The sequence below is a fragment of the Seriola aureovittata genome, chromosome 9 (genome assembly GCF_021018895.1).
Source record: "Seriola aureovittata isolate HTS-2021-v1 ecotype China chromosome 9, ASM2101889v1, whole genome shotgun sequence".
NCBI classification, from domain to species: Eukaryota; Metazoa; Chordata; class Actinopteri; order Carangiformes; family Carangidae; genus Seriola; species Seriola aureovittata.
This window is the reverse complement of record NC_079372.1, coordinates 24,246,237-24,259,419: the sequence shown is the minus strand read 5'-3', so window position 1 is coordinate 24,259,419 and position 13,183 is coordinate 24,246,237. Positions and strand designations below refer to the sequence as shown.

General features: G+C 42.8%; 1 protein-coding gene across 5 annotated transcripts in view; it reads left to right on the top strand.

The window, feature by feature from the left end:
- The window catches only part of LOC130174463 (extracellular sulfatase Sulf-2-like), a 73,085-nt gene that overhangs the window by 39,046 nt on the left and 20,856 nt on the right, over positions 1-13,183 (top strand). For all 5 annotated transcript variants that reach the window (XM_056384293.1, XM_056384291.1, XM_056384292.1 and 2 more), the window contains 5 exons: positions 8,551-8,778; positions 9,248-9,368; positions 9,566-9,684; positions 9,890-10,041; positions 11,458-11,627. In XM_056384293.1, coding sequence (XP_056240268.1) covers positions 8,619-8,778; positions 9,248-9,368; positions 9,566-9,684; positions 9,890-10,041; positions 11,458-11,627 — 722 coding nt within the window. In that variant the 5' untranslated portion in view covers positions 8,551-8,618. The remainder of the gene's footprint in view (positions 1-8,550; positions 8,779-9,247; positions 9,369-9,565; positions 9,685-9,889; positions 10,042-11,457; positions 11,628-13,183) is intronic.

Below are 13,183 nucleotides of genomic sequence, written 5' to 3'. Positions count from 1 at the left end.
ACTTAAAAACAACACTCAGAGAAACATCGGCTGACGTGAACCAGTCCTCACAACAAAAATCTCAGAGACGGAGGATGAAGAAGATTTTAGATCTTCATCAGTCCACAGTCAGACTGTCTATAGATAGAGATGATTCAGTTCTGTGGCTACTCTCCGGAGAAGCGGTCGTCCGGCTGAGATGAATGCTCAATAACGTAACAAAGAAGCTCAGAGTAACAGCTAGAGGCTTAAAGGAATCACTGGAGCTGTGCGTGTCGACCACACACATCATGGAGCATGGAGTCCCACAAGCCCATATGTCGTCTGTGCAGCAGGTTATTATGACCCATAGTTACGTTTTGCTGGGAGGCGACATCTAGTGGTCGTAGTAATCATGACAGGAGCAAAGGGAAAAGTGCAGTGACGTAAAATTAGGTGCAACAAAGTCCATGTCGGGAGGAGGCTGCGGAGTCTGCATGTTCTCCCTGTGACTGCGCGGGCTCTCTCTGGGTACTCCGGCTTCCTCCCGCAGTCCAAAGACTTGCACATTAATTGGTGACTCTAAATTGCCCGTAGGTGTAAAGGTGGGTGTGAGTGTTTGTTTGTCTCTATATGTCAATCCTGTGGTAGACTGGCAACCTGTCCAGTGTGTACTCTGCCCTCGCCCAATGTCAGCTGGGATTGGCTCCAGCCCCCTGCCGTGACCCTATAAGGATAAGCGGTACAGGTTATGGATGGATGGATGGATGGGTGGGTGGGTGGATGGATGATTGTTCAGGTTGGAGGACTGCTTGAGTTCTGCTGCAGCTTTACTCTCCACAACACAAAAACCAAAACATATTTTCTTTATTATGATATAAAACATGGAAAAGAAGAACATTGACAAGCTGGACACAGTGACTCTTTAGTTGATCAATTATCAGAATTGACGTTATCATGTTCCTTCATCACCATGAACACGCACACTGTAGTTTACCTTGACTTTACTTGTGAGGTGTTTTTAAAGATTTACATCCTCAGGAGGAACCAGTGGGCTCAGAGCTGAGACACTAACACATTGGTGGTCTGAGTCTGCACATGGGATTTGTTGACAAGAAGAAAAACGTGACTGATGTCCTAAAGCTACTGTACATCTTGTCTGTCCTGAATCAGCATTCGACTTCAGCGCTGAACTGAGGGAATAGAGAAGCAAACAGAAGAACACACACGGTTTCATTTTTCTTCTTCTCCAAATAATTCTGTAACGTGATCTCGCTGTGAGTCCGCCACAGATCTCTTTGTACAGAAAACAGAGAACTGCCACAGACCCCCGGTTCTGGAAGATATTCTTGTTTCTCTCGTCTTCTCCAGATTTAAGATCAGTTTCATCTGTGCACGTCCAGTACAAAGACAGGTCCATGACATGTTTAGACTACGAAGGTGTCGCTCCACAGCCAGGACACCTTAGTACTGTCTGTACTACTGTAAACTTGACAACCAGTTTAAGTCTAGGTCTAAGTTTTGGATACAGCTTCCATGATTTGTGGGTATTTTGGAGTGTGAACAGGAAGCATAATGTTGCCATGGATCCAGTGAATTAAGCTGTGGGTTACAACTTGAGCCCTGTTGTTTGTTTTTACCCCATATTTGTTTACATTTTGGCAAATTGTCCTCATTAAAAGTTGCTGAATTAGCTGTGAGCAGTTCCTGTTTGCAATGAATCCATGGATGTTCACGCAACTGTCACTGGATCGCTGTGATACTGAAGGAAATTTAAAAACACAAGTTCTGCAGTGATAGTTTTATCTATGATAGATATACAGTTTGTGACTGGAAATAAATCCCACACAGTAAATACCTGCTGACATGTTTATTGATAACATTCAGGAAATATCAGCTGACTTATTGATCAAAGAAAAATAAAAGTATTGGCAAATGTATTGATCTTTCTATCTGTGGCTACATGATGTACTGTATGTCCAGACCACAACTGGCTCTGCAATAAAGGCTAAGTGGCTAATCTGTTACCACAGCAACCAGTACAATTTTCACTGAACACTGAAATGGCTACTTTTCAGAGTCCTGTCGGGAAACGATGAGCTGACCTTCTGACCTTTCACCCTGACACCATGACCTTTTACCTCATCACTGGAGACGCTCCGTTCCCCCCGGTGCTCTCTGTGCGCATGAAGAAAATGCTGATGAATATGGAACAGCCGGTCTGCATTACTGCTTTATCTCTTTATTGGCATTCACCACGTTTCACATCGAGTCATTCGGCGGCGGCCAGCTGCACCCGCGCCAAGGCCCCGCCCACCGCTCATGAATATTAATGAGAAGATAGATGTGATCGAGCGGCGAGAGCCAGAGAGAGCACATCGGGATGACAGGCGACAGGATTCATGATCCCCCAGGGCGTTTGAGCTCTAGTTCTCAGTTCAGGAGAGCGTGACTGCACGGTGTCCAAGCGCATAATATAGTACAATACACGATGTGGCCAAAAGTATGTGGACACTCTAAAATTCCAGGCATCGTTTCACAGTCATGTTCATTAGCCTGCTGCTCAAACTGCCTCCACCTGCTTCAGGGATTCCCTCCCATTCAGACACAGGAGCATCAGTAATGTTTGTGACCAGGTCATGTGCACAGTCTCTGCTCCACTTCATCCCAAAGGTGTTGGACGGGACTGAGGTCTTGACTCTGGGCAGACCAAGTCAAGTTCCTCCACACCAAACTGGGAAAATTTCTTGTCATCATTTCATTTTCATTTCCTTATGGACCTGTTTTTTGTCTACGAGGACATTTCCCTACAGGCTTCCATCTACAGGTCGTGCAAATATTAACCAAATGTCAGAAAAAGTGGCGACAGAAAATGCAAATTAACTGGCGTTTCCATCCACTGCCATTATGCAAATGTTAGGAGTTGGCTCATCAAGATAAACAGTTGGTGCCAATAATTTTCTTTCGGGAACATTAAAGCACTGTAGAAGAAGAGGACACTACGAGATGATGTCATCAGAGGAGATCCAGTCAAGAAAACATGGTGGTGATACGACGTTTCTATTTCTGTCATGTATTAATGTGTGGAGGGTCACAGTCTCCTCATCGCTCCACACACATCCGATGTTTTCATCTCTACATCTGCATGTTTAAGTCACGTGATTTATTCACTAAACCTGCTTCCATTGCACTTTCTATCACTACACCAACTTTTCCTCCTTATCAAAGCGTAAAAAAATTATATCTATATATTTCAAGATGTTTTCTGGTGGATTTTGGGCATTTCTACTCAGGATTTTTTTTTTTTTAACGCACAAATTGAAACTGCAGGGACAAACACTTTTAAACCACAGCTCGTCTTCACCACTGCAGGTAATCCAATCAATGGTGTTCAACACCGTCAGTCTCATTTTGTATGTATACCAGGGAGGAGAGAGCCATAGAGTCGCTTTCTTTTAAGAACTCAGTGAGCTGCCTCTCTGATATCTACATGTCATGTGTTCCACAGCTTTGGGCCGTAACTAACAAAGATTTTCCTATGGCTGTTACTGCGAACTTTCAAAAAACCAGTAATAAACCATCGCCCAGTTTTTCCTCAAATTTTAATCTTAAATGACCCATAAACCCTTAAAAATGCCTGTGTTGACTCATTAACATCTTTAGAAGTCATATTTCAGTTCTACCTTTCATCTGTAAAGGACAGACTGTCTTCTTATCCCTTGTGTCTTCCTCCTGAGTTTGAACCTTTAAGGGTTTTTTACCAGGTGTATATATTATTTATCTCCTCTGTTCCTCAGTTTTCCTGTTTGTTGACTGGTGTACTGCACCCTCCTCAGACTCAGGTGAGGATATATTATTTCACTGCTCTATGAATATCAAATAACACCAAATATCTGGAATCAAGAGCAGCAGAAGAAGCAGCAGCTTTATTTTCAGGCTGGACTGAACCATGAATATCAAATGAAGGAAAGTATCAGGATTCAAAACAGCAGCTTTATTTTTTTGCAGATTGAATTCACCTCTGACCACTGAACCAAAACCTCTTAGTTTAACCTCCTGCTATCAGCGTGCCAGGAAACATAGGGAATATAACACAAGGAATAACATGAAATAAAGAAGTGAAACAGTGTGAGGCTGTAATGACGTCTGAGTAGAGGAACAACTGACTCCCAGTGATGAGTAATAACTGTGTCCGTAATTATCCCACCCCTGATGACCAAATACATTTCACCAAACACTGGATATTTGCTAATATTAGTCCTTGGTGAATTTCCAATTCAGTCACTCGGGTTGTCTGTGGTAGATAATGTGGAGGCCACAGTGGGAATGATTAATGAGAGGGGGGGTTGTAGCAGGGAGGGCAGGATAGGAGGAACTAATTACTCAGGCAGCCCCTTTGGAAGCCTGCTCGAAAAGATGTGTTCTCATGTGCAGGTTATAGCATCGTCAGTAAATTCTTATAACTGGATGAACTGATGCTCTGTCTTTTATCTATGTGTCTAAAACAAAAACAAAACTCAACTCGGCAACATTACATCGTCTGAATTTGGGAACACTGTTTTCACTGGTTGGGTCGTGGTAGCAGCAGGTCAAGCAAAGTAATCCAGACTTCCGTCTTCCAAGCAACGTTTTCCAGCTCCTCCTGGGGTATCCCGAGGCGTTCCCAGACCAGATGAGATATATAATCTCTCCAGTGTGTTCTGTGTCTACCCCGGAGGCTGCCTTCCAGTTGGACGTGCCTGGGTGACCTCCACTGGGAGGCATGCAGGAGGCATCCTGACCAGATGCATGAACCAACTCAACTGGTTCCTTTCGAGGCAAATGAGCAGCAGCTCCATTCCAAGCTCCCTCCGGATGTCACAGCTGCTCACCCTATCTCTACGGCTGAGCCCAGACGCCCTGCAGATGTGCTTGCATCCACAATCTCGTTGTTTCAGTCACTACCGAGAGCTCATGACCACAGGTGGGGGTCAGAACAAAGATTGACTGGTTAGTCAAAAGCTTTGCCGTCCAGTACTATGGCCTCTTTACTCTTTACCGATCCACCTGTTCATCTTCCGCTCCATTCTCCCCTCACTTGTGAACAAGACCCAGAGATACTTGAAAAGTCCTTTACTTCGGGCAGAAAATCCATCCGAACCTGCAAACCGCCCCCAGTGCATGTTGAAGGTCCCGGTTTGACCAGGGAAACAGAACCACATCGTCTGCAAATAACAGGGAGCGAATTCTGAGGCTCCCAAACCGGACACACACTAAGTAGGATCCCGTAGATCCCCAGAGGGACCCAGTCGTAAGCCTCCTCTAAGTCCACAAAGCACATGTAGACTGGATGGGTAAACTCCCATGATGTAACATTGCCAGGGTAAAGACCTCGACGAAGAAGGTGGATGGATGGATGGATTTTCACTGTTTTTCTGAACAACATGAGAACAGTTAAATTTCTTCTTCTTCTCCTTCTTCAGAAAACAACAAAACTTCTCACCCACTTCCTCTGATGAGGAATGAGACAGACTAAAGAATTAAAATCATTATTTCATGGTCAAAATCTGATAAAATCACATGAACAAAGGTTAATGACAACATCTGTATCCTGATGTTTAAAACACAATGACGTGGGGATAAATTCCTAAATGAGCTGAGTCTTTAGTCCACTGAACATTTAATCATGTCTTGCTGTAAATAACTTTCATACTCAGGTCATGGAGCTGATGAAATACTTTATTCACAGACATTAATGTTCTAGTGTCTGACCTGCAGAGTCCAGAGCTGGACGTGGACTCGCACCGACTGTGACCCAGACAGAGACAGAAACATAATCCTGCAGGTTTGGGTCAGGGGTTTTAGTCTGGTCTCAGGTCAGTTTTTAGGTCAGTTTCATAACGAGACTGTGAACTGGATTACTGACAGCGTCGGGCTGAACGGAGCCAACAGCTGGACCGCTCTTCCCCAGTCCAGATGTTGGGTTCATCATCTGGTCCAGAAACTAGTGTTGGGTCAGATCCTCCATCTCTTCATTCTCAGTCTCACTGTTTATTTATAATGGTATCACGATCAGAATCATGATTAATAAAACTACTGATAATTATCTGATCTTATTTATTCATATGTAATATTTCAGAAATACAATTTTAGGTGTTTATCCATATAGTGACATCATTTTAGTGCTATAATACAATATAAAAACACAAACAGCCACTTACATTCACTTACTCTGAAAATAAAAGAGGCCGTGATGAAAGCTTGTGTTGCAAAAGCTGCATTAACATTAGACCACATTAAAATCACAATGCAAATGTATGAGGTGAGGGAGAGTGTGAGCAGAGCAGCAGTATCAGATATAAGATAGTTTAACTGTACAAATGCAGACAGGTGAACAGAAAACTACGGTGGCCCTAAAGCTCAACACAGTGCATCTTAAGAAATCACATGAATCAGATGAAGATGTCATTTATACAGAGTTCATCTGTCACTGATCTGCAGATCCCTCCGTCCTAAATACTCACATCAACAGGATTCAGTTCACATAGTGAAACGTAATGTTTAGTTACTATCAGCATAGAGTTCTGCAGGAATGAGTCCTAACACCTTGAAATTAGTTGCATTTTAGCACTTCCTGTTTCCTCATCCTGAGGTCTGGTAACACCTTGAAGGAACAAATTTGGTACAAACATTCACTTGGACTCAAGGATGAACTGATTAGATCTTGTTGGTTGAAGGTCAAGGTGACCTCACAAAACACTATTCAGCCATAAGATATCACTGTTACTAACTTTGTAAGAGCAAAGGCATTTGTAGAAGATGAAACAGTTAAATCAAACTACAACTTGAAGTTTAGTGGTGGTGATGTTGAAGTCATGTGACCGTGTAGTTGGTTTATAGCCTAACATCAGCTTTTTACTTCTGGTGATTGTGTTTAGGCTGCAAACATCATAAAGCGGTGTTCATTAGTGAAGACGAGCCTGCTGAACAAAATGTGTCAGTAATGAAATTTTGACCAGGTTGATTCTAACTTCAGGGTTGTGCTACAAAGATATGTCATCGCTGCAGCTCTCTGTTAACTGTGGTTTACACTGCTCCCTCATTGAAGAACCTGTTAGAATGAATGAATGTGGAGGCTTAAAAGAGGTGGATTTTTTTTTTCAATCTAACGGCACTAGCTTATCATTTAAGAGTTGAAAAAGTGAGTTATTGTGTTAGATCCCAAGTGGATTTTCTCCTTCAGTCAGACGTCGACAGTGAAAACATGTTTTTATTAATGTGCTGCAACGAAACATTAGTCGTATTTAATCCAGGAGGAAACTGTGTGTAAAATCTTCTTTTAGTTCAACATTCAGATTCAGGAAGTGAAACGTGTTGTATTAATAAAAACAACATGTGTCACCAGCAACTGTCTTTGGTCGGCTCAAGTTACTGAGGAAATGTTCGAAACATGAGCTGAAGCTCAGCAAAAACAAGACTAAATAAAGTACAAAAATATATAGAAGAAAAAAGAGACTAAAGTTTGACCTTTAACTATACCGTGTAATGTTGTAATATATATATGTTATATAATATTATGTTGTATAGAGCTGCACAGACCTCGACAGGTCAGCTCCTCAGTTGAGTCCCAGAATAAAAACTAAAAGAAGGAAATGAACATGATGGATCCTTTAAGATTGTGTGGTGCTGATGTGAGTCCACCAACAGATCCATGTCCACTATCATCCTCGCACGCACGAACGAACACACACACACACACACTCACTCACTCACTCACAGAGAGAGAGAGTAAGAGAGACATGGGCCTCTCTCCCTCTCTCTCAGCAGGTTGTGTGTAATCTCAGTCTATTAACAGCTGGAGCCACAAGACCACTTAAACATGAGAGCTCCACCACCAACCACACACACACACATACACACACACACACATACACAGAGAGAGAGCTACCTCACTGTGTGTGAGCACTGAGCCTCCTCTGTTTTGATTACAGGATAATTTGCATGACACACCCTGCTGAGGGCTCACACACACACACACACACACACACACAGACAGACACAAGCACACATTACAGATGAACACATCACACACACACACACACACACACACATTCCTGCTGTGTTTTTTGTCAGTGTGACTGATAGGATTTAGGTGTTTTATTACCAGGGAAACAAAAGACTGCGGCTAATAACTGGTGTGTGTGTGTGTGTGTGTGTGTGTGTGTGTGTGTGTGTGTGTGTGTGTGTGTGTGTGTGTGTGTGTGTGTGTGTGTGTGTGTGTGTTTGTTTGTTTGTGTGTGTGTGTGGCAGAGACACACTGTCACAATCTCCTGAAGTCATTTGGACCAAAAATCCTGCAGCGTTTTTTATTTTTTCCTCGGTCTCGCCCTCACACAGGAAATAAACTCACAGCTCCACTCTCTGACTCCTGGTGACATTTCACCCAGACTCTCCTGCAGTAATAATAATAATATCATGTTTTCCTCAGTAGCAGCAGAACAATCTGGATAGTCTGGTTCTTCATTTCTGGTGCCAAAATATCTCAACAGCTCCGATTTCAGTGGCGCTTTCTGCAGATATTCATCTGCTTCTCTGTCTGTTTGTTTTTTCCAGACGTTGAGAATCCACGGGAGGAAGCAGTTGATTGGTTGATCTTTCAGGGAGGTCGGGGGTCGAAGGCCATGGCGGGCCGACTCCTCCTCTTCCTGATCGTCTCGGTGACGCTCGGCAGCGCTCACTTCCAGTCCGGCCAGCGTCTGAAGCCCCGCCTCCAGAGAGACCGACGCAACATCCGGCCGAACATCATCCTGATCCTGACCGACGACCAGGACCTGGAGCTGGGTGACTGAAACACAGCTACTGACCTACTATTAGTGTTACTACTATTACTATTATTACTTCACACTTGATACTACTAATGTTTTTACTATTAATAACACTGATACTATTGATAACTGACCTTTTGCTGAGCCCTGCCCCCGTTAGCGACTGTTGCTATGCCTCTAATGTCTCTGAGGATTTAGATCAAACTTAAATAAAATTGAATCATTTAGAATAAACCTGGACAAACAACGGGGATCAGTGATTGGTTCTTTCTGTCTGGCTGACCGACTGAACATGCTGCTGCCCATCGTTAACAGAATCATAAAAGTTGGCAACACTGAATCTAATGCTTGACAGAACTGCCGTCCGTAGTTATGGTTGATTGGACAACATTTGAGGGAAGGGGTTTAGTGTATAATACTTATGTATAATATATTCAGAGCAGGTTGTACACAGTTGTGTGTGCTAACAGTCTCTCTCTCTGTAGGTTCGATGCAGGCCATGAATAAAACTCGCCGCATCATGGAGGAGGGCGGGACTTCTTTCTCCAACGCCTTCGTGACCACGCCTATGTGCTGTCCATCACGTTCAAGCATGCTCACCGGGAAGTAAGTCCCTGAAGACGAATGTTTTATTCATACTTTATTCAGTCAGTTTTTTTTTTGTCTCTGGCAAGTGTGATACTAATTTTACACTTAAAATAAAAATGTAATTAAAAAGACTAATTTGAATTTAAATGATGTGTTTTTTAAACCACCTCCGCCCACTGACACCAGTCTGAAGATAAACTCTCTCTGTTTTCCAGGTACGTCCACAACCACAACACCTACACCAACAACGAAAACTGCTCCTCGTTGTCGTGGCAACGGCAGCACGAGCCACGGACCTTCGGGGTCTACCTCAACAACACTGGATACAGGACAGGTAGAGGAGCATGTGCACGCACGCACGCACACACACACACACACACACACACACACAAAAGGCTTTCATTAATAATGTGATTCTCCTGATTGATTCACCTCTCTGTTTGTGTGTGTGTGTGTTTGTGTGTGTGTGTGTGTTTCTGTGTCTTTGTCTGTGTGTGTGCGTGTGTGTGTGTGTGTGTGTGTGTGTGTGTCCTCTGCAGCCTTCTTTGGGAAGTACCTGAACGAGTATAACGGCTCCTACGTCCCAGCTGGGTGGAGGGAGTGGCTCGGCCTGGTGAAGAACAGTCGCTTCTACAACTACACAATGAGTCGCAACGGAGTCCGAGAGAAACATGGAGCGCAGTACCCACAGGCAGGGACACACACACACACACACACACACACACACACACACACACACACACACACACACACACACACTTGTTTTTTATGTGTAATGCTTTCCACCAGCTGTTAACAATTTCAACAACTGAGAAAACATGTAAGACATAAATATGTCACATATATAGAATGAACAAAATTATAACAAATTAAACCAAAGAGGCTGGAGACAGAAAATTGCAAAAAATAGCAAATAACAAGTTATAATTGTAAAAATGTGATGGTTCAAGTTAGTAACACAGTAACATCTGCATTTGTTGCTTTTTATTTTAGACCAGTGGTCCCCAACCTTTTCCAACTCATGGCCCACTTGAAAATTTCAAAAATGTTAGCGGCCCACATCCGACCCCGTAACGATACAGAGGCCGAGTAATGCTCAGAGCACTATTTATTTTGATGATAACGATCAAAGGTTAAGGACTGAACTGAAACAGGAAGCTCAATTTTTCTTTTTCATTTAAAAGAGGGGAATCACTCGTTGATTCAATATCTGTCTCCTGACTCTCTTTCCTTTTAATTCTTCTATCCATTTTGATTCTCCAGTTTTTGCTTGGATGTCACCTATCAGGGCGTAATCAGACTGAGCTAGCAAACAAGTATACGATGTGATCCGAGTTTTTATACATTTTTAATGTTTTTACAGATCATTTTCTTATTAATATATATAAAAAACAATTATATTTTTTATTTTTATTATAATTGCATCTTTCAACAAAACCTTTCTGTTTTGCAAACGATTTGTCGGCCCATTTGCAACACCGTCACAGCCCACAGGTTGGGAACTTCTGCTTTAGACAATTTAAGGCAACATTAAAAAAAATCTTTCTTACTGCAGGTACAAGAACATAGTGAAATAAAAAAACAAAAATGTTTTTGACTTGCTTCCATCTCTTGATCCAAGTGTCCTGCAGTCTCTACATGTCAGCATTTCATTTGAATTAAAGTGTTTATTTAAACTCAAGTAAATTTTTGTTCCTTCATCTATGACATGTGCTGTATGTTGAACTGTGTTGGAATTAAAAGTGCTAAAAAAAAAGTGCTGGAATTAATTAACTGGAAATGTTTTAATTGAATCTCTTTTATCTATAATTAGTTCCAAATCATATTTTACTCTCCATTAAACTTCTTAGAAATAATCAGAATATAAAGACATCAGAATATTTTTGATACACATACATTTATTTCAGTCATATAAATATGTATATATGAATATATACATATTTATATATGTATACTCATATACTGTATATCAGATATAAACTGTTGGTTGTTGTCAGTAGCAGAAACACATCATGGCTGAGAGGTGTGTGTTTGCTCTGTGGAAGCCAGGAGGAAAAGTAATAATAAAACTGTATAATAATATCCAGCTGTGTTTGTGTGTTGCCAGGACTACCTGACTGACCTGATCACAGCCGAGTCCATCCGGTACTTCCGCTCCTCAAAGCGGGTTTACCCTCACCGCCCGGTCCTGATGGTGCTGAGCCACGCGGCTCCACATGGACCTGAAGACTCAGCTCCGCAGTACAGCACCGCCTTCCCTAATGCATCGCAGCACATGTAGGCCTGCACCCACACACACACACACACACACACACACACACACACAATAAGCCTAAACCACACTGTAATCCAGCTGAACAATAGAGCAGCTCTGTTCTGCACTGCAGGATAAATCCTGAAGCAACACGACTAAAACGACACAATCCCCTCTAATATCTGTGTGTGTGTGTGTGTGTGTGTGTGTGTGTGTGTGTGTGTGTGTGTTCATTAGTTATTTCTCATTGAACCTGATGTTTTAAAATGTTACTGACGTTAACGTCCTCCTCTAAGTCCTGCGTCGAAGTCGTTGTTCGACTGTTAGCAGACAGAGACAAACTGAGGCGTCACCGCGGTGACAGCCGCTCTTCTGCCTCCCAGTCAAATCTTTTTCATCCAGCAGATGCCTGAGGAAGCGTCGGCTGGACTCCCGCTGTCAGGAGACCATATAAATCCTGTTTAAGCTCACCGGGCTTTTTGTGAAGGTTTTTCTATTTCTGTAACAGAAATACTGAGAACAGACAGTAATCCCTCTGCTCTGAGGAGAATAATGAGACAAAGTCAGTCCACACTAAATGCTGACACACCGGCGCCATCAACATCTGACAGCTCAAGTTGATTCAGTTTTATCCTTCAGCACAAAACATAGTATTTAACATTTACAGTAAAATCAGAAACCAAGAGGCCGGAGGAGAAGTCTCAACTGGAAACATGAGATTTAGACTCTCACTGTTTCACTCATATTCATTTAGAGCAGATGTTCAGTTTGTGGAAGAAGCTTTTGCAGTTTGATGTTTAATTCTATAACTTTATATTAAAGTTAAAATACTGAGTCTGGTTCATGTTCTCGTGGAGGAACCAAAAACTGTGGATCATCATTTTTCAGAAACTTGGTTTGAACCCAGTTCAGTCAGGAGAGACGGGGCGCCCGGTGGCATACCGCCTCGGCTCAGTCCTCGCTGCAGCGGCACAGCGGCATGTGCAAAACGAGAGGAAAAGAGCTGTTGTTATTAAGTTGTTATTCTCTGGTATTGACTGACAGCTGGAAGATTTGAATTGGTCCAGATGTGGAAGTAGCATCTGGCAGTCGTGCTGTGTAAGGGCCAGATTCGGCCTGGAACCAGGTGTATACTGGGCCAGAAGAAAACAAGCATGGGGCCCATGTACGGGACAGATTTATTTTGCTATCTGGGATGTACCTATCCCTGTACAAATAAACAGTAAAATAATAATAATAAATTCTCAAAGATGAGTAAATCCAATAGCTGAAGTGGACAAAGATCTGGATCTGTTAGCATGGTTTTTATATTTTTGTGCTGCAGCACTCACACCTCATCACCATGTGTGTCTGGAGAAGCTCCAGGAAGGTGGTGTGGTGGATTTGAACCCAGGACCTTGTTGCTGTGAGGTGACGGTGTGACCACCGCTGCACCAGCGTGCCGCCCGACACCCTCTCAGCTTGTTACACTCGTCCATATGCAGCCTGTTTACACGGTTTTACTCTCTGGGAGCAGAGCGACGACTCAGCGTGTCGGCTGTTCAACTGTCACACTGAGTAAAAGTTTCCAGCCTGATGG